The 23,302-nt window shown below is 41.3% G+C and overlaps 1 protein-coding gene across 1 annotated transcript in view; it reads left to right on the top strand.

Moving 5' to 3' along the window:
* LOC103476823 (receptor tyrosine-protein kinase erbB-4) overlaps positions 1 to 14,306 on the top strand; it is a 112,467-nt gene extending 98,161 nt beyond the window's left edge. The window contains exons 22-25 of the mRNA XM_017302062.1: positions 2,230 to 2,327; positions 2,647 to 2,817; positions 5,413 to 5,698; positions 6,205 to 14,306. Coding sequence (XP_017157551.1) covers positions 2,230 to 2,327; positions 2,647 to 2,817; positions 5,413 to 5,698; positions 6,205 to 7,040 — 1,391 coding nt within the window. The 3' untranslated portion in view covers positions 7,041 to 14,306. The remainder of the gene's footprint in view (positions 1 to 2,229; positions 2,328 to 2,646; positions 2,818 to 5,412; positions 5,699 to 6,204) is intronic.
* The last annotated feature ends 8,996 nt before the right edge of the window (positions 14,307 to 23,302 follow it).

The following is a 23,302-nucleotide window of genomic DNA, read 5'->3' as shown; positions in this document are numbered from 1 at the left end:
CCTCCTCATTAATTCATCTGAATAGCAGAAACCATTGTGAAGTAGTTTGAATGTTGTCCAAACAATTAAAATCAAGTTTGATCCACTCTTGTTATGCTACAGCAAAGTGATATTAATAAAGCCAGAGGTGGGCACTGCTTGCTAAAATGTTAGCTGCACTAATCCTAGAGCACTAGTCATAAACATTAGTTCTGCTAATGCTAAAGCGCTACAACAACATGGTAATTAGCAGACACTAATGCCAAAGCAATACATCATAATTAGCAGAAGTTAATGCTAAAGCGCTCTATCCACGTTTTTTAGCAGAAGCTAATGCTAAAGTGCAATATCCACATATTTTTTAGCAGAAACTAATGCTAAAGTGCTATATCCACATGTTGTTTTAGAAGAAGCTAATGCCAAAGCAATACAACATGATAATTAGCAGAAGTTAATGCTAAAACACTACATCTACATGTTTCTTTAGCAGAAGCTAATGCTAAAGCGCAACAATATGATAATTGCCAAAAGCTAATGCTAAAGCGATACAACAACATGGCAATTAGCAGAAGCTATCTACACATGTTTTTTTTAGCAGAAGCTAATGCTAAAGTGCTAGATCCACATGTTTTTTTAGAAGAAGCTGATGCTAAAGTGCAATATCCACATATTTTAGCAGAAGCTAATGCTAAAGTGCTATATCCACATATTCTTTTAGGAGAAGCTAATGCTAAAGTGCAATATCCACATATTTTTAGCAGAAGCTAATGCTAAAGTGCTATATCCACATATTTTTAGCAGAAGCTAATGCTAAAGTGCTATATCCACATATTTTTTTAGGAGAAGCTAATGCTAAAGTGCAATATCCACATGTATCTTAGCAGATCTTAGCATGATGATACCCTCCATATGTCATTAGGAATACATGACAAAACTCTCGTGCTAGTTCATATTTGTGATATCTTTCATCTGTTTGTTGAATTGGTTGTTTGTGTCATCTTTAAAAAAACAGGAGAGGAAGAACTTGAAAAGAGGAAATGGAACTACCATGTAAACAGTCTTCATCCACTTAAAAAAAAACGTGAATGTAAGCGTCTAGCTACTTGAGGAATTCTCAACAATCGACAATCAACTCTTTGTCTCAGGTGTCGAACTTCATTCACCTGAAAGTTTACAAATTAGCGCTTTAGAATTTATCCAAATGTATCAATTTAGGGAAAGCTAAATGCAGTCAACATTTTTAAAGCTCGCAAAAACATTAAACACAAGAAACAAAACATTAGCTCCACTACTACCAAATTAATGAAAGTGTGCCCAGTCCACTGCTAAGTAAATAAATATAATGGTTTGGATTATTTTTTTTGGATGAAAGGTATACCTTTCTTTTATCTCTGACATATGGCTTTAATTAAGAAATACAGATGAGCAAAAATTCTTCTACGACAGCAGAAATTAATTTATAACTCATCAGATTCCCTTTAATTGATGCGATGCGTGTATCCAGAGGAGTTATTCACCTTCAATCATTTATCATTGGTTTTTTTTGTTGTTGTATTTTTTTCTTCTTGAGTAATACTCAGCACTCAGAGTAGTAGAGGAAGTAATGGAGGTTGTGTCAGTGAAATCAGCAGCTCTGCCCAGTCACCACCTGCCGCTTCGCTTTCTCTTCAGGGATTAGCTGTGTTTACTGCAGCTGGAGCCCAAGGGAGAGAGAGAAACACGGACCTTGGACTCAACAACGAAGTAAAAACAGAAATATGCTTTACTCCTCCTTTTATCTGCCTCTTCAATGGCCTTGAGCAGCACACTTCATTCTCCGATTGTACAGGACTCAATTAAAAAGAGCGTCGCCGCTGCTCAACCGGCATTCGGAGGTGAAACGAAGGTTGAAGTTATAAAGGAGGAAAATTAAAAAAGAGGTTGTATTTTTTCGTTTTTTGTTTTTTCTTGCATCCAGTTTAGTTGATTTGGGGGACAATTGGGTGCCTCCTGTGAAAATACCCAAATTACATGTATTCATGTGTCCCAATTTGCAGAGGAGCTGCAATGAAAGGGCTGTAAAAGCCAGAGAAGGTCAGCACGAGTTTTTTATTAAAGATGGTGAAGAATCTTTAGGAAGGCTAAAGTAAAAGAAACAGCAGATGGTCTCTCTCTTTCTCTTTCTCTCTCTCTCTCTCTCTCTTGCTCTTTCTCTCTTTCATCCGTTCTGATGTTTATGAGCTTCTCTTTGTTGCCTGCTTTCTCCTGCAGGCTGGATGATCGATGCTGACAGCAGGCCCAAGTTCAAGGAACTGGCTGCAGAATTCTGCAGAATGGCCCGTGACCCCCAGCGGTACCTGGTCATCCAGGTACGCTCACTGCCTGGACTTATTTGACGACTGCTATTTTTACAAACCGGATTTAGGAGGAGATTACTGTCTCCTTAATGGTAAATGGTAAATGGACTGAGCTTTTCCAATCATTTTGACCACTCACAGTGCTTTATACTAGAGTCACATTCGCACTCACAAACGCTCACACATTTATACACCGATACGCAGATTGGTAGGCAGTTTGTCTAATAAATAAAACGTACTTTTGTTATCTTTTCCTGGCGTTAGAAGTTGATGTGAGAAACATTTAAGGTTGACAAAAGAGTAAACGTTCCTGTTTCCGTTTGGGCGTTAGGGAGACGACCGCATGAAGCTGCCCAGCCCCAACGACAGCAAGTTCTTCCAGAGCCTGCTGGACGAGGAGGACCTGGACGACCTGATGGACGCCGAGGAGTACCTGGTGCCTCGAGGTTTCAACATGGCCGCCACGTCGGGTTCCTTAAGGCCCCGCGTTGACTCCAACCGAGTAAGAGTACTTCTCTCGTTCAGCAAAACATCTTCAGTTTGGTGAAGTGATAAAACATCACTTCACTGTTCATGTCTCCACAGTAAGACATGAACTCAGCACCAATGAACGGATCGGCAGGTCTGGCAAACTGTAACTCCATAACCCAGAACTTGTAACATATTACAGCTTAATTCTGTTCACTGGAAGCTAAATCATAACCCCAACACGTAATTTAACAGATAACATTAGCTAACTGTAAATAATCAGCATACAACATATTCTATTACTGCTTCATCTGATGAGTTCATAACATGTGATGTTTGCAAATAATTTGTAAAAGTTCATAAAACTTTAAGTTGCCGCAGAGGAAGGCAGAAAGGTTACATTTACAGCATTTTACCGTTAAACCATGTAGTTTGACATCCGTTTACTGTACGAGTTCAACAATCATCTGAAAATAACTGTTTCCTAAATCTGATGTAGTTTGAAAAGAAATCTCAAAGGTATTTTGTGCCTCAAGATAAACTAAAGCGGTTTTTAAAACGGGGTTTAACTTATCAATATAGAGTGAGAGTAAAACGAAATCTCGCCCCGAAGAGTCTGTGGTTCTTAATGTATAAATAAACAAGATATTTAAAGATTTAACTTCAAGTCTCCAAAACTCCCACTGACTCCACCATGTCATTATTTATTGGTTAGATATGATCATAAAATGGACAAATTCTTGACAAACAATGAACACACAGTAAGAGATGCCACAGCCAGCAAAATTAAAGATGTGCTTTATTGTTACCTTTAGCAATCAAAGGTGTGAAAAGTATTTCTACCTTCTGCTTTCTTCTGTTTTTCCCTTTTGTCCCAAATGTCTCAGAACATCAAACAAACACATTTGTTCCATTTGTTATGGAAAAACACACAGGCATTCAGACCAACGTGGCCCAAAGTTAATGAGAAAACATCACAAATGAATGTTTCACCATGTTTTGGTCTATTTGTCTCGTCACACTGAGTCAGACCTGCAGAGTAAAGAAGTCACTTAAAAACAGTTCCTACTGCGAATGAAAAAGCATCAGTCTGGTCAGAGTTACATAAGCACTGATATGTTTTGGACCATTTTGGATCATTTGCAATAAACTCAAAATAATTCATTAGTGTGGAAAAAATGCAGGGATTTGTTGATTTTTGTGAATTGTGGTGAAACCTGGAGGGACTGCCAACGCCTGATAACACTCTGTACTCAGATTATTAGCCTGAAAATGTGCTTCATCTGCATCATGTGTTGTGAAAGCAAATACACAAGACAAATACTTTCCTACATTAAAAACATTAAAGAGAAAGTTTTTCACAAACAGACAAAAACTTAAAACTAGATCATTTGGGTGAGTTAAAATATTGGCTGTTCCACCAAATGTCTTCATTTCTGAAGATTTCCATCTCTGTATTTTGATCTTCCTGAGCCACCGTCCTTTAGAAGGACTCAGAATGGTTCAGAGCTTGGACTACACCAGTGATTCTTTCTGCTAATGCTCCGCCTGTTGCTTCATTTCCATTCCAGCACTCTGCCTTAAATCTGGACTCTTTATGCTCTCGGGTCCCCAGGCCCCCAGTTTCATTACTCAGCGCTTCCAAAGCAAATAACGCTTCCCCTCCTAAACGGCCCGAGTTCCAGTTCCAGTTTGCTAATGGACAATAAGAGCAGGCTAATGCAGTATGCACCTTGGGCTGCAGGAACATGCCTCTGCTTCTCATGCAATCTGCATGTTGGAGGTGAAGGACTGCAGCTCTGCTCCAACTGTCCAGTCACATCCTGAAGTTATTGTTTGACCTCTGCAGACGTGGCTCTGCCTCCATGGTCAGCAGAGAGGAGCAGATAATGGCTGGCTGTGGAGGAGGAGGATGGACAGAACCACAGGACATTTCTGTGTCTTCTTGTCTTTTGCTGCTCTGCTCCTGTAATTGTTGCTTAGCGTTCAGTGCTTGAAGCAGTGCAGGAAGCCTTCAGCCCGCGGTCAGCCAACACCGGAACACCGGCCTGTTTGTTGTGTCATGTTCTAGCTTTTCTTCTGGGTTCTGGTTCTGTTTTGATGTCAAAGTGCTAAAGTTGCGTCTTCGGCCGACCGCCTTTCACCATCACTGACGTCTTATGGAGGAAGACAGAAAAACTTGTAAAGGATTTATGCTTTTCAGGCTTCCTGCAAGATTTACATGTTAAAATCACATCAGAGTTTAACAGAAACAACCAAACAACAACAATCAGGTTGAAAAGTATAAATATAAACGATCACAATGAGTTTACTAGAGGTTTTCCCACAGAGGTTAAGGGTTAAATATAGAACCTGGGATGGATGGATGGATGGATGGATGGATGGATGGATGGATGGATGGATGGATGGATGGATGGATGGATGGATGGATGGATGGATGGATGGATGGANTGGATGGATGGATGGATGGATGGATGGATGGATGGATGGATGGATGGATGGATGGATGGATGGATGGATGGATGGATGGATGGATGGATGTTATTCAACTTACATTTAAATATAGTTATTAACCTGCAGTGTAAGCAGCTGTGTTCCTACCATTTAAGAATGCCAATGTTTCCCTCAGAACCAGTTTGGCTATCGGGACGGGGGCCCGAACACAGTGGAGGGGCCCCTGGTGGGGGCCCATGGTGGAGGGAACCAGGAGGCGTCCGGCAGCCAGGGCCCGGTTCTGGAGGACCAGCGCTGTAACGGGAGCCTCCATAAAAGCAGCCAGAGCCAAGCCGGGGCGGAGGACCCCGGGGCCCAGAGGTACAGCGCCGACCCCACCATCTTCCTGGGGGACAGGACGTCCAGAGGGGACACCGATGAGGACGGCTACATGACGGCCATGAAGGACAAGAGCTCCTCAGGTACTAGAAGCAGAAGCAAAGCATGATGGGACTTTCCATGCTGTTCCTCATTGCCTCGCCGTAGCATGCTTCACTTCTTCATTTCATCTTGGCTTTATTGATTAACATTCTGAATGAGTTTGCATCAACAGCGGTTTGTCAGCTCCCACCACAGAACCATGCTCTGCCTTTGATCATAACTCAGCGCACCAGGTCTTTTCCTGATTCCTGAGCTGCCTCAAATGCAACAAAGCCCCAAGCAAAACGCATCTGAGTGGAGGCGAGATCGATGGAAGCAGTGGAGGAGGGTCGTTGCTTTTCCACTCTGACCCCTGCAGATGGCGCTTCCAGAGCCAAAGAACTGCTGGCGTCCTGCCCATCTGGTCCTCAGCAGCCGCCATTGCTAACCCTCATTAGTCACTCATCTCTTTCCTTTAGATTCCATTCATTCATATTTCCTTTTCCTTTGGTTTCATGTCTGTCTGTCTGATGAGTTAATGGTCTTCTCCCTCTGATCTGTGCTGCAGAGTACCTGAACCCCGTTGAGGAGAACCCGTTTGTATCCAGACGTAAAAACGGCGAGATCCACGCGTTGGACAACCCGGGCTACCACAGCACGCCCAACAGTCAGTCCAAAGGAGAGGACGAGTACATCAACGAGCCCCTTTACCTCAACACCTTCCACAGTCCTGCTGAGCTGGGCCTAGAAGCCCTGAGAAGGAACGGTCTCCCCTTACCCAGCATGCCTCCGTCCTCCATCTCAGGGTCAACGCCAGGCTCCCATCTCCCGCTCACCATTCAGACCAGTCTGCCCCACTACCCCCTATCCTCGGCCCAGCCGTCTCCGGCCGGCCTGCCCTGTCTCCATGCTCCAGCAGCTCACATCCTCCATGCCCACAACGCCATCAAACCTGTAGGGCCGCCTGGAAATCCAGGTGGCTCCGTCCTTCCCAGCCAAACAGGAACTTCTGCTCCAGCCCAGGTGAGCCAATCAGGTTCCCTGTCCACTTCGTCCACCCTTTGCCATGGTAGCCTGCCAGCCTACCAGAGCTACACCACCTCCCATCCCGGCAGCCTGCTGAAGCATGGAGGGCATACGTCAGGGAAGGCCAGCGGGAAGAAGCTCAAGGTAACCTTTGACAATCCTGAATATTGGCAGCACAGCTTGCCTCCAAAATCCTCCTTACAGGTGGCCCCTGACGGGGCGCAGGGAGGCCCCGCCAACGCCAAGCTTTTCTACAAGCAGAATGGACACATACGGCCCCCAGTGGCTGAAAACTCTGAGTACATGTCTGAATTTGCCATGAAGTCCGGCACCGTTCTGCCGCCTCCACCCTACAGGCAGAGAAACACTGTGGTCTAGATCATCCACCAGCTCTAGCCTCCTGCCACCCAGACATCCTTTCTGGTTCCACCATCAGTGGCGTCAAAGACCCGCCTGACTCTTTCCAGAGATTGCACCATCTGCTGTAGCAACATCCAAAGGAGTTGGACCGGTACAACCAACTCAGACACCTTCCCTACATCCAGTCCAGTCCATTTCCGTTTTTGTAGATAGGGACTATCTTCCAACGCATTGAGATGGCCATGGCAACAAAGATCAGGCAACAAAAGATGGAGGCACTCTGTGATGTTGGCGGACAACTCTCAGACTTAAAAGGATCGAGCTCTGGGGACATGAACTCACTGCCAGCCACCTCAGTGTCACTTTTGTGAGAGAAACAAAAGGTTTTCTGTTATTTTCCAGCAAAGAAAAAAAAAACAAAGCCAGAAGATGAGCAATAGATTCCGAAACAAGAAAAATTAGTCAGGTTTTGCAATGAAAAAAAGCGAAATGTGAGAAACTGAGGCAGAGTTTGGTTTAGTTTTTGGAGAGAGCAGCAGAAACAGACTTATCAGTCATATTCAGTGTTTTTGCCTTTCGGATTATACTGCGTGTTCTTGAATTTTCCATTGAATATGTGAAACCCATCTAATCCTACTGTTACTGTGATACTGTGATGGCCAGAACTACAGTGATCTCTTTTATTTGTAGTTCAACCATAAACTGTAAACTAATCGCCTGAAAATCTCCTGGGCAACAACTGTTTTGGTTTTTTTTTTCTTTTCTTTGTTGCAAACTTGGAGATTATGATCAAAATCATCAAGGAACAAAAAAGTACACTGTTATTACTTTTCTATACACTGGTTCCAGTGCGGAAAAGTTGCATTTTCGACACTGGTTTTCCATTTACACCGCAAAGCTAACTTTGAGGAGAAAATGTTATGGAAATTGCTGCATCCAGCCAAATTGTGTGTGAAGATCATCCGAAAAGGGTCAGAACTAAAAGTGGTGATCACAGGGCGAGAGAATGTCAGACATCTACTGGGAGGATGAGGGAAGGTTCCTACAAGCCGACTAATGAAGACCTCAAGGAATGAAGAAGGCAGCACCAGCAGAGCACAGACTACTTTTTAATGTGTGGATCTGGGTTTGCATCAGTGTGACTGGGATGCGTGTGTGTGTGTGTGTGTGCGTGCGCGTGTGTGTGTTTCAGCAAGCTAGCTGAGCCCCTTTGAGAATGAGAGAAAAACAAGTTGCAGAAATCAGCCGCAGTGTAATTGACAGTTATCAACCAGCAGCAGGCCTAAACAAAGGCCTTCAGACATGCGGAACATGAGAATCCAAGGGTTAACTGAAGGCTCTTAGAACGGGCCAATGGCAACAAATCTCGTGAAACATTTCAGAGTCCCTGCAAATCTGCTTGGTTGAGTTCAGGAACACGCGGTTTTACGGTGGATCTGTTGACAAACACTTTATATGGATCGAATTGGTCTCAAAATGTTGATGGAACCATGGCAACCATGTTCTTTTAACGTTCTGGAAGCCGTTTCATGGGTAACGTAGACTACGTTACTCCTAGGACACCATTACCCTAAACTCTTTTAAGTTAACCTATCTTCACCAAACTGTTGTGGTTTCTTACCAGCTATCAGGTGGCGTAGAGTTGCAGTTAGCTAGTTAGCTTTAGCAACATGACTGACTATGTCTTTACTTTGTAACTTGAAGCTCTGTACACACTTCAGAAACTCTGGCCACACCAGCACTTCCTCTAACATCTCCTTAAAAATGGTGGGAGGTCAAACGCCTTGATGAACCTCAACACCGGTAACCAAACCATGTCTACTTCTTCTTTCCACTAGAACGTTTTTTCTTTTTAAATGTTGTCATTTTTACCAAAGTAATTTGAAATTTTTGTACCAATAGTGCTTCCATCTTCAGTTGGTTTCTGTAGGTTTATGTGCAGACATAAGTTTCTTCACCAAGTGTCTCCTAAGTAATACCTTATGAATATGACAATTTTGATTTATTAAACAAAGTTATGATAATCAGCAGTAGCATAAAGCCAAGAACCACAAAATTCCTCCAACTCCAATTTTCTTTATTGACACATAATTTTTAACACCTAAAGGACCAAGGACATTTACCTGTTAAGTATTTAATTTGCTTAATTTTGGTTTAATACATGAATTAGTTTGACTGGACTTGGACTGGACGCCTTAAAAAACCTTTACATAACCGCCTCCCCACTTATTGTGAAAACATCCTGTGGGTGATGGTATGCAGTCCAACGGGGCTCCTAGGGCCTTTGGAAGAGAACCTAGCCCACAGCACCACAGGTCCTCCACCGTATTCAACAGTGAACATGAGGTGGAAATACTCTTTGTGTTTATTTTATTTGTACGTTTGGCATAAGTAGTTTTGTAAAAAACTGAAATTTGTAATAGATAAAATGTTGGATTTTTCTAAAACCTTACACCTTTAATAGGGGCGCTAGCAAATGTGTATGGTACTCCAGGTAACCTGTATCTGTATGGTTGTTTTTGCTTCTTTTTTTTTTTTCTAATATAACGTTGGTCTCCCTCCCTCAGAAACTGTAATTTTTATTAAATTATTCAGTATAGCCTCAGTCCAAAAAGAAACCCACTGAAACAGAGCTGTTTGATCAGAGCCGAAGTTGAACGTGGTGAAAGCTTCACATTTTCTGTTTTAAATACACAATAAAAGCACCACAATTTTACCTTATTATTTCAACTGCTGCCAAAATGATCCAACACAATGATTAGTAGTTACAATTACATTTTCACATTTGTTTTCAGTTTGGAAATGAAGACTAAAGCTAAAATACTGTTAAAATTAGCTCTAGCATTTTGTTGGAAAGACTTTCCATCAAAACGATGAAACGCTCCAATGACGCTGACATTTTACATTATTGTAGTTCCATAAGTCATTTGATTGATCTATGTCATTTATTTATGCCACCCTCTGGCGTAAACGGAAAACAGCCTGTAGCCAAAATCCATGGATCTGTTCCGTGTGTTCATGGCGTCATTTAATGTGTCCCCCTGTGTTGTTCAGAATACCTGTGAAAAAAGTACTGATTAATCTTTCCTCTCAAGAAAATAATCGTTAAATTCGCCACTGCTGCCTCTTCGGGCAAACTGCCACCAACGAAGAAAAATGTTGTTGGTGTTAAAAGTTTTAAAACGTCTAATATTCTCCACTTTGTATTGCCCAGCATTAAAACTGCTTTTTCATGTGGTGGAAAACTCCATCTGAGCTATTTTCTTATTTACCTTCCTTATATGTTGGAGCGTGTCTGAAAGGGTTTGACGATGCGCATGTAAAAGCTGCGTACGTTTTTCATTTCCCCGGACCGCTTTGATCAGAGACCCGGGTAGAAATTGTCTGTTTCCATCTTGTCCCACTGAAATATTCAACATGTTTTTCTGCTAGTTTCACACTTAAGAAATCAAATGTTTAAGCATGAGTTTGAGGAAAGTGATACGTTCAAGAGTTCAACAGGAAAGAACCCATTCGAAGGTGTTGCCTTACCCGCCTAAGAAATGTTCTTGTTCCAGTGTTGTTGTTTCTTATGTTTAATATTACCAGATTATGACTAATTTATAAAGCAGTATCTTGTAGCCACTTTTAGAACTCTAATTGTATGAAAAAGAAACTGAATTTATAATCAAAGTAAAAAATGTATGACGTATTTCGGCTTATTTACGCAGAGCAAAGGAAGCAAAACTCAGTTCCAGGATTTTGAACTGAGAAAAGAGACGATGAGTGCAAATGAAGACATGCTTGATTTTGTTTGCACTTAGATAAACTTCAGGCAAAGGCAAAATATATAACAACACAGAATGCATATTAAAAAAATCATAGGAAAGTAGCCTATATTAGACCAAGAGGATAACTTCATTGTAAAAACACAGTGGCTCTATTTGAACCCAGTCCAGGTTTYATCGACGTGGTGGTCTTTTAGGATCCCTGCTGGACTTTCAGCATCGATGAAAAAGTTTTTATTTCTTTTTGTGAAGGAAGTTATTACTTCTTTTGCTGCTCTGATGATTCACGTTTCAAATATATCTTGCTTTGATCTGGGGCAGTGTTACCTGCAGCTGTGGCCGAAGCGTTTGGGTGACTCATAGCAGCAAAACAGCCCTCAAACTGACGGCTGTTTTAATCCAAGGCCACACATACACGTGTCTTTTTTTTATGTAGCTTTCTGTGTGGCTTTTTATGTTGTTTTAGTTGCAAAAATCTCTTTTCAAAATATTTTTGAGCAGTTGGTTTCATTGGCACAAATAAATGGGGAGCCCCAGAAGGCACCTYCATGTTTCTACAGGCAGATTTTTTCTGTTCGGACAGATTTCTTTGTTATTTTAGAACATACTCGCATGTATGTGAATCTGGCACAGATTGATGTTTCTTTTGGAAAACCTGGTTAGTACTGCTGGCATGGAAAACCGAAATACGATCTGTTGTTTTCATGGATAGACTTTTTTTTTTTTTCCTAAGTTTTCTTCGGGCCTAATTCTTATATAGTGAATTTAATTTTATGTTACTGTTTAAGCCGCAGCTCAAAGGCACATTGCCTTGTTCCAAACAAAATAGCTTTTTAGCACCTGCATAAATTGAGCCTTCACCAGTTTTGGCTGCTGCCATTAAAATCCTGAACACACAAMGGATGGACACAAATAACTTTTATACTGGGCTATATGATCAATTAGCTAGGCCATTGTCCACAAATAAACAAAAAACACAGGTCAGTGTTGTCTTCAAATAGTAGTTTTTGTGGAAAACACCAACTCTTTAGAGATGCTTGAACATGTTTCTTACGAAMCTAATTATGTATGTGAATTAGTTTAACGTTGTTTTCCAGATCTTTGCCTAAAGTAGYCTTCACCAAAAGGCACTTTAGCTGGCGTCACATTTTTGCATCGACAAAGAACTACTGAAGTAYCTCATAATACTTTTTATTTCTATAAAAAACAATATACAAATGTATGTGTGAAGTTGACAGATCCTAAACTACGCAAACGCTCGTGTAGTTTGGCCTTGTGCYAGCATGTACGTTTAGCGTCAYATTGATCCCYGCGTTGTACGAAGAGCACAGAGAAAATGACTGTCAGAGACCATGAAATTACATTTTGGTCATACTGCTCAGCTCTAAACTTGGTCAAACTTGGTTTAATGGGAGGAACAGCTGTCACGTTTAAGAAAGAGTCCATTCAAACTGATATATTGTGTAAAATCTGTATTCACAAATTCACTGATATTGTTAACTTGGGCAAATCTTTTAACGAAGGTGATCTAAAACAGTTTCTGCTTCAGGGATAGAAAAACAAAAATGGTGGTCATGTTACATTGTGTACACGTAAAAATGGCTGACCACCACGTATTTTTAATATTTTTATCAGTTTTATCTGTCGACAGAAAACTGAAAGGCTGATATTCATGACTTTTCCTTTAAACCACAAAATGACAGCACTTTATGTGCTTATCTTATAAGCAGATAAACTGAAGCTATTGTACCTTTTTCTCCATCTAAACTGATTTGCACTGTAAATATGAAAACTGGAAGACAAAGATTTGTGTTGTGAAATGAACAGGAAGGCAAACAGCTGTGCTTGTTTATGAATTTAGCGAAACGTTTTCCACATGCACCAATTTTAAACGAAGGCGATGAAGACCTGAAACTACATAGGTCTCATGTTCTGAATATTTTTTTTTCTTTTTTATTTGAGAAACAGTTCAATGTATTACTTATATTTGATTTAATAACCTTTTTSTGAGCTTGGACCATATTATTTAAATGAATTTGTACAATATGCCCAGAAGGCGCGACAGACAGTTTAAAAAAACAAAACAGGTGTGAACAAAAGGTTTTATTTATTATTTATTTTTATTTAATAGTCTGACCATGTACTGTAAGTGTGAAGGAGGCATAAACACTGATTTTGAAAACATTGTTTCATGCTGCTGATTACCTGAAGCTACACAGCAAAGGTCATTTCTTGGCTGGTTTTCTTCCATTCAGAATAAACCAGAGTATGATTGGTTGTAAATAATGTTTGCTTAAAGTGGATGGGAATAACCTTGACATTGTTGTCCAGGGTACAACAAATTTAACTGATATTTCAGCAAGTTAGACAGCACAAACTGGGACTGAAATATTTCAAGAGAGATCTGGGTGTGTGTGTGTGTGTGCGTGTGCGTGTGTGTGTGTGTGTGTGTGTGCGCGTGTGCGTGTGTGTGTAAGTGTGTGTATGTTTTCTCCATGCCATCAAGGACGTAGTTCATCCACTGTACATTATTTAACATGTTTGTAAAAATCTAGCTCCAAACTTTGATTTTTAATCGCACAATTTGTCACATAAATGAAAAGTCACGCGCTCTTTTCCACAATAAAATACCAGATCAGTGTAACTGTACAGAATCTTTGGGGAGGGAATCCTCCAGAATTTATCTACACACACTACAACAACAAATGTGAATAGTATTTTTCTAAAGCACTGTAATGGCCGACATGGTGAATTTGTACATAAAACAGGAGGCGGCGCTTTGAATTTACATCGGCCTTTTCTCCGACTCTGTTTTTTTCTCCTGCTTATCACTACTTGTACAAAAAGAGACGTACATATTTGCTTTCTGTGACTGTATCTTTGGACTGGTGGGGATTTGATTTTCAAAGTGCTTGTTGACCTTTTTATCATGTAAAACTGTTCGGTGGCCGTCCTCCAGGCCTCAGTGGCTGTCCTCATGGATTTTTGTTGTTGTTGTTTTTGTTGTTTTATGTAAACACTCAAACTCTACAAAAGTGATGGAGGCAGGCTAATATGTGTAATTTAATATTTCAGTTCATACCTGCCAGATTAACCCACCCATACTTACAAACATATTTTCCTTTTATTTAGCACCATAACTGTGAAACCAGTGCTGCCAATTAACCTAGACAGTGCTACTTGCTCTGCTTAGTTTCTACTAAATATCTTACTGAGCCAAGTCTAAGTCCATCCTTTCCCTGAAAGGCAGAGCACATCTTTCTCTACCACTTTGTTTCCCTTTTCATTTTTTTTGCATGCTTTTAGAGGTGATGTGAAGGAGAGAAGCTTCTCGTCTTCGTCCTTCCACACTTTCTCCTCTTCTCAAGCATCGTCATTGGTGACTATCTCTTCAAGTCCTTCGAAATCACACCCAAAGCTTTATATCAGAGAAATACCCTTCCTCATGTTTGTTACATGAATCTGTCAAAAGTATATTTTTAATTTAATATAAATAAAGATTGATTCCGTATTGTTTTGCGGTCATTTTTGGAGTGATTCTTTCCACGTGTGCTCAGATTTTGTAAATGTTGGGCGCAGATAAAATATGTTTTGGTTTTATTTTGCAGCAAAGTCTGTTTTGAAGAATAGAAAATATGTATCAAAGGTATTTTCCTGCTTACAGATAATAAGACAAAGATACAATACAAAGAGCAAAGACTTTGTTTCTACGTAGGAAGCAGCTGTCTAAACCAATCTTTTTGTAAAAAAAACTATTTGTCCTCTTCATATAATGACTGACGGGTTGCTTTTGGAGATTTGAGGAATTCTGATAACTTTGGGAAGTAGAGTCTGGAAACACTTGGAATTTCTTCATGATAAAGACATGAAGAAATGTCTTTTGGGAGTTTATTAACAAAATCCATGAATCGGCAACTGTTCGTGAGAAATCAATCAATCATTTAAATCCCTTTAGCTGGAAAACAAGCCCAAGTGATCACCTGTCCACTGCCGTGCATCACTGCTAGGAAGAGCTAACGGAGGCTGCGATTCATTTTTTTCTAATTTTGGCAGAAAATGTTTGTTTTTTTTCTTGGCCCTGACTTTCAGGTGGATTTGTTTCCTCCGGATGTTGATCTCAGAGAAGCTGCAGTCCGGGTTCAAACTTCCCCATCTGACGCGCCGACGTTCGAGCTTCAATWATAAAACCCGACAGATGACAGTTAAAAACACGCCACGGTCCGCTTCCTCTGACCCGCCGCAGAAAAGTCGGACCGGAGACGAGATTTGCGCGCTTTGATGCTCAGAAGGACCAGCAGATGAAGACCAGGCATCAAACGGTCTGCGGCGGAGGAAGACTTGGCCTCAGCCCGGCGTTTTGCTTTCGTTTCGTTTTCCTCCTGCTGCGCTGAATCCGCTGTTTACCCAAGCGTCGGTTACGTAAACTGGCATCGGCAACATCGTTTGCTATGCAGCGCTCCTCCAGTGCAGCTTGGCTTTCATTTCCATCATAAATAATACAAAACTGTCCAGTGGCAGAATACGAGCTTTCTGAAGTCGCTGCTATTAATACTAATAAGGCAACGGCTTGCTTAAAGTAAACACTGTTTATGAACAGAAGCCCCCCTCCCCTCACTTTCTTCTCCTTTTTATCCCCTCTATTCATCTCCTCTGAGCACTGAGACTCAATTAGCAAGCACATCTAGTTCCACCATAGTAATGTAGGATAGAAGGGGGTGTTCTGCTGCACTGGGACTCCATTTCAACTTGTTCCCGCTATACGTCTTTAGAGCACATTCCACATAAGGTCTGAAGATGAGACAGACATTTTCTTTCTAGAAATGGTTTATTCAAAACCTCTGCCTTTCTGGGTTTACAGGTTACACTTTCTACTTACTGATAATGAAGTGACCTACGAAGCCAGCTGGTTGAGTTGGATTTTATTTAGGGGCGTAGAATAAAAACAGCATTTATTGTCATGAAAGGGGAAATTTACCCAAGCAACATTTTTAGATTTCTGTTTGTGGAAAAAACTGGAGGACCCTGTGGAGTGGACCCCCGGTTTGGGACCACAGCCCACTCCATCCTGGCTCTACCATAAAAGAGCATCTACTGTCTTATCTCCATATGTCCCTTTACAGAACATATGGAGATAAGACAGGAGATGTTGGCTTTTTTGGGTTGCGTTAAGATGGTATTTGGCTTTCATTGGCAAAAGATTAGATATTGAAGTTTCAGAAATGAGTCGTCATGGTTTCATTTTCTTCACAAAAACCCAGAACAAAACCCAGACGTGTGTACGCTTCTGAGCTCTACTGCGTTCACACTGGCAGCGATACTTATTGGAAGTCATTTGTCACTTCCAGGCGTTTTATGATGCTTTGCATTTAACACTAATCTGACATGATTGCTCCAACACAATGCTCTTTTTAATTTCAAACTGTATATTTACACTGTAATAATGTTGAACACCCTCCCGGTGTTGCGTAATGCGCAATTAAATACAGAATGTGCCTGCTACCATGTCTGGGTAATGTGGTTAAAGATATGAAACATAAATCATAGTTATCTCTCACCAGGGGGCCGCATTCCCCTCTGTTGTGCACATTTTATCACGCAGTTTGTTGGGTTTTAAAGCACGAGGTGGTGGAGCGTTTTGTAAAAACGCCGGGATTACTTCCRCTAAGATCCTTGTAGTCAATAGTCGTTTACTGTAATCTCTGAGAAAATATTCAATATTCAGTCAATAGTTCACTAATTTGATCTTAGTACAACTAAGGCAGCAGAATAAATTAGCATCCTGATTTTCAGAGCGCAGACTCCTGTGTTCTCCCTCTGACTTGATGAGAACTTGTGGGACGCGCTCCTCCTCCAGCTCTGGCCTGAGGCTGGCAGTGCAAGACGAGAGCCGGTGAGACCCGTCTGCAGCCAGCCGGGGGACGGCGCCGGCGCCGGCCGCCCGCTCCACGGCCCGGGATTACTGTGTGGAAGAGGAAGAAAACGAGGGAGGAACACTGCTTCCCATGAGGCGACTTTGCCACGCAGCATAGCAATCAGAGCTGAGATGGCGGCTGAGGAAGAGGAGAGGCCAAACTGAGGTAAAGGTTGGACACAACAGCCTGAGGCAGAGCGCGGTTCACTATCACCTCTGTGAGGGTTGATGGAGCTGCTGCTCTAAGTCCTAACAATACTGATGAAATGAATGCTTCTCCATAGAATTATACAATCATTAGGCAGCTGAGTGTGGATAAATGCTGCCATGACCCGCTCAAGAGACGATGAACTCTTWAGCTGTCTTTAGGTTTATTGGCAAATCGCAGTTTAAGCTGAATAGAACCAACATTGCGAGGATATGATCCAAGTTCAACTCTATATCCTGCTTTCAATAAGTCGTCTCAAAATTAATCTTCCCTCTGAATAAGCTTCTTCATAGAATTATACAGTCATTAGGCAGCTGACATTTCCAAATCAGGTGGAAATACGGCACACGGTTGAAGCAAACAACGGCTGAGTCGAGAGATCTGTTCCAAWAGTTCTGAGAAGAAATCATTACCTTGAACAAACAAGGGAAAGGATAAAACCGATATTGGAGGCCCTGATGGTCTCTAGAGATGATTCTGGAAGCACAGCTTTCAAGAAACAGTCACAGGAACTTTGGGAACCTCTACGTCCTACAACCTAGAGGGATAGAAAAGGTTTCAAAGGAAGTCCTGGGAGATGCGGTGGCCATCTTGGTCGCCAGGTTGGTTGTCATGAAGGGTTGACTCATTCTGAGATTGCCAAAGTGATTAAAAACAGAATATTTTGTTTAATTTGGAGAAAAAAAACATGTGTTCTGTTAACTGTTGCACAGCTACATACAACAGCATTTTAGAAAAGTGGCAGTTTACAAAAACTGACAGTGAGTTTCAGGCAAAGCCAACCAAGTAATCATGTTTTTCTTGATTTTAGGTTTGCTCAGTAGTTTATTTTAGTGTTGACTGTGATTGGGGCATATCCTAATCCATATATCTGTCAGATCAGAAAGTTGGTCAAATCTTTTTGTCTTCTATTCAGACAGTAAATGTTAGTGCTGATATTTCTTTGCTTCTATTGGAAGATTCCTTTCCTTTCTTGGTACACATTGTTATAGAGATGTTTTTGTCTTTTCTGTCCACATCTCAGCAGTGACCTCAATGACAAAAACCAACCAGAGGACAGAGATATGGAGGCCAACAAAGCCTCCCTATTCCTCTAAACTCAATCTTTTCCCTTTCTTCATTTTCAAATTTTACCCAGATTTTCTTTAAATATACGCGGTGCGGTTATGCCCGTCTGTTCTTTTTTGCACATGTCAGCAGTAAAGGTCTGGAAATAGCAAATGAGGGGAAAAAAGGACAATTAAAGGTGTGTGTGATTCCTGACAAGGCGAGATTATTATGTAACTCCACAGATTCTACGGTACCTTCCTGAATGGTTTCTGTTTTCGAGGGCACCAACCCTCCACCTGCCCACTCCATCACGCGGCGCTCTGGGTAATAGCATCAGCTAAAGAACAGGGAGGCTTGAAGACGTCCAGATGGTGTGCAGCTCCTCTGCAATTTGTCAAAGAAAATGATTGCTGAGCAGTGTAAGAAATTAAGCAAATCCAGGCAGAAAGTTCTCACGAGGTGACGAAGTGTCGTTTCATTTTAGGCCTCAGACTCGCTAGAAATTCTGGTTTGACTTTACCTCTGTTTGACATTAGACTGCACAGCACTTTCGAAACTCGCAAAGAGATGCACAAAGAGAAAGAGCTCCTTCTGTTTCACCCTTTAATTCTGGGGACTTTGATGTGGCCGTAYGGAGTCAAGAAGGCAGTCTGCCGCCGCCGCTGCCTACCTGCCTCTGCTTTCATCCAGGAATAAGCCTGTTAGCCTGCAGAGAGACATTCCCACAAATACCAGACAGCCACAGTATAAAGTTAAGCTTTAATGAACGCAACTGCTGAGGGCCACGCAATACTTTAGTGTGCTAGAACATAGAGAAAGAAAGTACACCCTCTTCCAGTTGGTATCAGGAGAGAAGAAATGATCTGGTGTTTTGTTTGTTGTTTTTTTTTTACCAGGTTATTATTTATATCTAAGCTCAACTTTCCAGGTTTTAATTTGACTTTTTACTGAAGTTAAACCTAATGAATGCAGCAGAAATTTCTTCTAAAAAGAAACGCTGATGTATTTCCGTAATGTCACACACCTGCTATAATTACTTGTCCTTCCAATCCACTTGAATTCAGTTCATTTAAATATAACACCAATTCACAATAAATGTCGAATTCCACGCTTTACAAGATATTATGTTGCTTTTGCAGGTCATTGCTGTTGTATTGATATTGTGACATCCACAGACAACCTCTTTACCTCTTAACCAAGTCAGTTACTGTATTCTCTGGACTATAAGTCATGTTTTCCATAATTTGGGTTGGTCTTATAGTCTGGAGCAACTTATTGTCCAAAAAATACAGTACATGTCATCTTATAAAATAATTTTGTTGTCATCAAAGTTCTGACTGATATCTTCCCATCTCTTTATGTGTATTACCAAATTCCCATTTAAATTAGATAATTATGTATGTGTATATTTTTGATCTTAGTTCTCCATTTTATACACAGTCAGCATACTTTTTGTGTCGTTGGTTTTGTCTTTAAGGCAAACCTACAATTTCCCTCAAACTGGGTCGTAATGCGTTTCTGTATCTTTTTTAAGAAATAAGTCATCAGGTGTTGATGTCTTTCCATGCATTATGTTGACTTACATAATGTACTTTTTAAACTGGAGAACTGTAATTTTTTTTCTATCTTTGAGTCTTCACTTTATCACATAATAATAATAATAAYCATGTTTATTGTCTTTGTGCCTTGCCGTTGTATAAATACATCAGTTTACTGCCATAACTCCTCCTTTCATGGAACTGCTCACACTGATGATCATCTAACCATCTGCATTCCATTAGCGGCTCTCTATTGTTTAACTTTTTTCTTTTTTGTCTTTTTTACAAACCAACTGTCCTATTTTTTCAGATTTTTAATGTCCCAACATCAAAAACCTTTGAATTGAAAGCGCGTCTATCTTTTTTTCCCAACCACGACTATAGATGGGGGCATTAAAAAGGTGCCTCATAAGTATGTATGTGTGTGTTTGTGAAACGTGGCGGCGTGTTTGTCCTAGCAGCCCCGCGGTGACTGAGTGTCTCTAATTGAGTGTGCTGCCTGCTCAGACAGGAGGTCTCAGACAGTGTTGACATTCAGGCAGTGGAAGGCCACCATTGGGGATGACAGCTGATCATTCTTCCAGCCAGCAGCCTAATTACACAGAGATGGAGAGAGGCATAAACACACTCTCTCACACACACACACGGAGAGAAAAGGGATTTTTTTTTTAACAACAAACAGGTTCCGGTTGCTTCCAATCAAGCCTCCTGTCTTGCTGTTTCATCCATTCATAATGGCCGCCCCCTCCGGTGGTTCAAACAGCAGCCAACACCCCCACCGGCTTCCTGCTCTCAGACTAAACTCCTGTGACCGCGCTGCCGCCCCCAGCTCCCCGGCCTGGCAGCTCTTTTTACCAATTACACTAAAGTCCTCCAATGCTGCGTGAGAGCCGAGTGGCGCTTCGGCCTTCCCCTCTCCGATCCGTACCCAGACGTTTTTTGATGTATGGAGTCAATCAAACTTGGCTGGACGGTGTTGCGATTGCCTCAGGATATTGGTGAGCTTGCTCTGCGCTCGCCCAGATGATAAACTCTTTATGTGTCCACGGGCTTCTGTGAAGCAATAACAACATCCCTGGCCTTCCTCACTCTACACCATCCATTTCAGCAGAAGCTTCAACGATCTGCAGTCAGACGGAGCGAAGACCTCCAAGGAATGGGAATGAATTTGGACGGCCAGCTGCAAACAGAAGCCAGTGAGCAATTAGGCGATGTTTAGGTCTTGATTAGCATCACAAACACAACTCCCATCTTTCCCAAACTGCCTCAATTCTCTACTTCTGATTTCAAACAGACTTCTTGTTGTAGGCGTCATTATTAGCCCTTCCTTGTTTCAGCATTAAAGCGAATAGGTTGCTCCTAACAGTGAATTGTAACATTAACACAGAGGAGTTCAATTTGAGACTTCATAATCAGCATGCATGTCCAGATGTGGTCCTCTTAGTTAGCTTACTTCCTGTTTATGACAGCCATGCATGGCATCAATATCCTCCCTATTGTTCTGCTGTCATCTCACAAATACACAGCTCTGTCAGAAACAACCAATCAGAAACAAGAGGAGGGTCTTAGCACTGTTAATCATCCTTGTCTAGGACCTGCTCACAGCCTCCCCTTGCATTCTGCTATGCTACATCTTACCCCTGTCAGCAGATCCTGCTGGTCACCAACAATGGCAGATAAACAGTTTTCCTGGACTGATAAGTTGTTTCTCTGCCATTAGCACATTTAGCAGGCCGTACATGAGAGTGCTTGACAACGCTAAGACCCTCCTCCTGGCTCCGATTGGTTGTTTTTGGTTGCATTTCTTCAGACAGCAGTTGTAGCTCAAGAAGGAGGTGGAGGAGATCAATGTTTTCACAGATTTTGTCTCAGATCACACCGTGTCGACACGGTGACTGTTTTAACAAATAATTAAACAAGAAGAAGCTACATACCACTGCTGTAACCCTTTAAGTTGAGTAACTCCTAAAATAAACGTAAAACTCATCATAAAAATATTTCACTGCTTGCACTTTTGTTTTTCTTTTCAAAGCATAAGAAGCATCAGGATGTTGTTCTATTTTCTCTCTCAGTTTTGCATAAAAACTCGTCATCTTCAACAGGTTGATCAAATATTACATATTACGCTCAAATATCTGTATGATTCCACTTAAGATTCATGAGCATTTAATGAGTGTCTGGCGGGTGGGGCAGTGCTCCTGACCTAGTCATACATCACAAGGGAGGCTGCGGCGTGACAGCAAGGTGACTGTCAGTCCTTTTGTAAATATGCGCTTGATCACACGCGAAAACTCTGGACAAAGTAGACACTAATATCTCTGTCACAGGAACGTCGGCATCTTCCTGCGAGTCTTCGCCATGCTTGTCAAGTGCTTGAGCGGCCCAATCTCTCAACTGCCATCCACCGGGATAAAGTGACACGCAGCCAAACCAAACAGACATAAAGACGGAGCGGAAAGCATCACTATGCAGCTCATCTGTGCAGTTTGTCCTGACCTGTCTGGGGCCCTCTCCTCTACGCCGATTCTAATGAGTTCCCGTGGGAGGAGACTTAGGCAGCCAGCGTCCCAATGATGCTGACGGCAGAGGGACCAACACAAACCTTGGCATTCAAATACAAACTTGTTGAGGCAGCAACGAAAAGGAAAATCCAGTTTGGGCTTCCTAATGTAAATTAATTCTGGAATATTTATCCAAAAAGTCTTCAAATACTAAACATGTAACTAAGGTGCCTGGAAAGAGCAAGCAATTCAGTTTGGTGATATCTTTAAACTTGACTGCCGATTAAATAACCAACGACCGAATTAAACTCAAGCTGTGGTTAAACACTGTTGTTATTCAGTTTTGTAAGTTGCCATGAAAATATATTCTACCAAGATGCTGGTGGAAGTTGCATCAATCCATCCTTTGTGTTTTCTAGATTACATCAGGAACATTCCCCTAATCACATGATATTCCCAGGCCAGAAGAGATATCTGTCGTTCAAATAAACTTAAAAATAGAATGACATGTACACGTTGTATGATATTTGATATTATGTACAAAAACATTTTTCAGTTATTAAGCTGTGGTGCCCTCAGTGATGTGTGGTTGGGAGGCAAACGTCATTTATTTTTCTTAACATTTCAGTGGTTCTGTGTTCTTACCATATTTATATGTTTATTGACATACTTACTTATTATTTTATTCAGCTGTTTGACTTGCCTTCGAGAGTTGCTATTTTTTTAAATTTCGTTGAGCTTCGTTTCCGCACAATGACAAAAGGAATTCTGAAAATGAGTGCTAATTCTTAGAGAAAATCACTTTGTTCATGTTACTTTTTTAATTCATTTTTTTCTTGGTAATATTAACATTTTTGTGGTCAAAATCGCTTAATTTACTCATTTCCTGTTGAAATACATGGAAGAAGTCTGGGGTGAGTCAGTGCAGTGCTGTGCTTCACCTCTGGAGGCGCTGTGTCACACATTGAAYGAGGCAGTCAGTTGGCACATGCGCATTGTTGTTCTCTTAATATCGTCAATATACTTGTTTAGTTACACATGTTCTACATATGCTGATGTTCCACAGTTTACCTAAAATATTTCATGAATATGTGTGATATATTTAATCTTTGTTATAGGCCATAAATGTACAGTGAAAATACATAGGATGAGGCAGAAAGTACTGTGTGTCACTAATAGGGGGCAGTGCTGAGTTCCATAGACATCTTCTTCTGCTCTTCTTCTACACATTGGAAAGACTGAAATTACTTTTTTTTTACAATCAAAATACAAAATGGTGTGACTTGATGGATGTACAGTACATGC

This window comes from Poecilia reticulata, linkage group LG2 (genome assembly GCF_000633615.1).
Source record: "Poecilia reticulata strain Guanapo linkage group LG2, Guppy_female_1.0+MT, whole genome shotgun sequence".
In the NCBI taxonomy this organism is placed as follows: Eukaryota; Metazoa; Chordata; class Actinopteri; order Cyprinodontiformes; family Poeciliidae; genus Poecilia; species Poecilia reticulata.
This window is presented reverse-complemented; position numbering and strand designations above follow the sequence as displayed.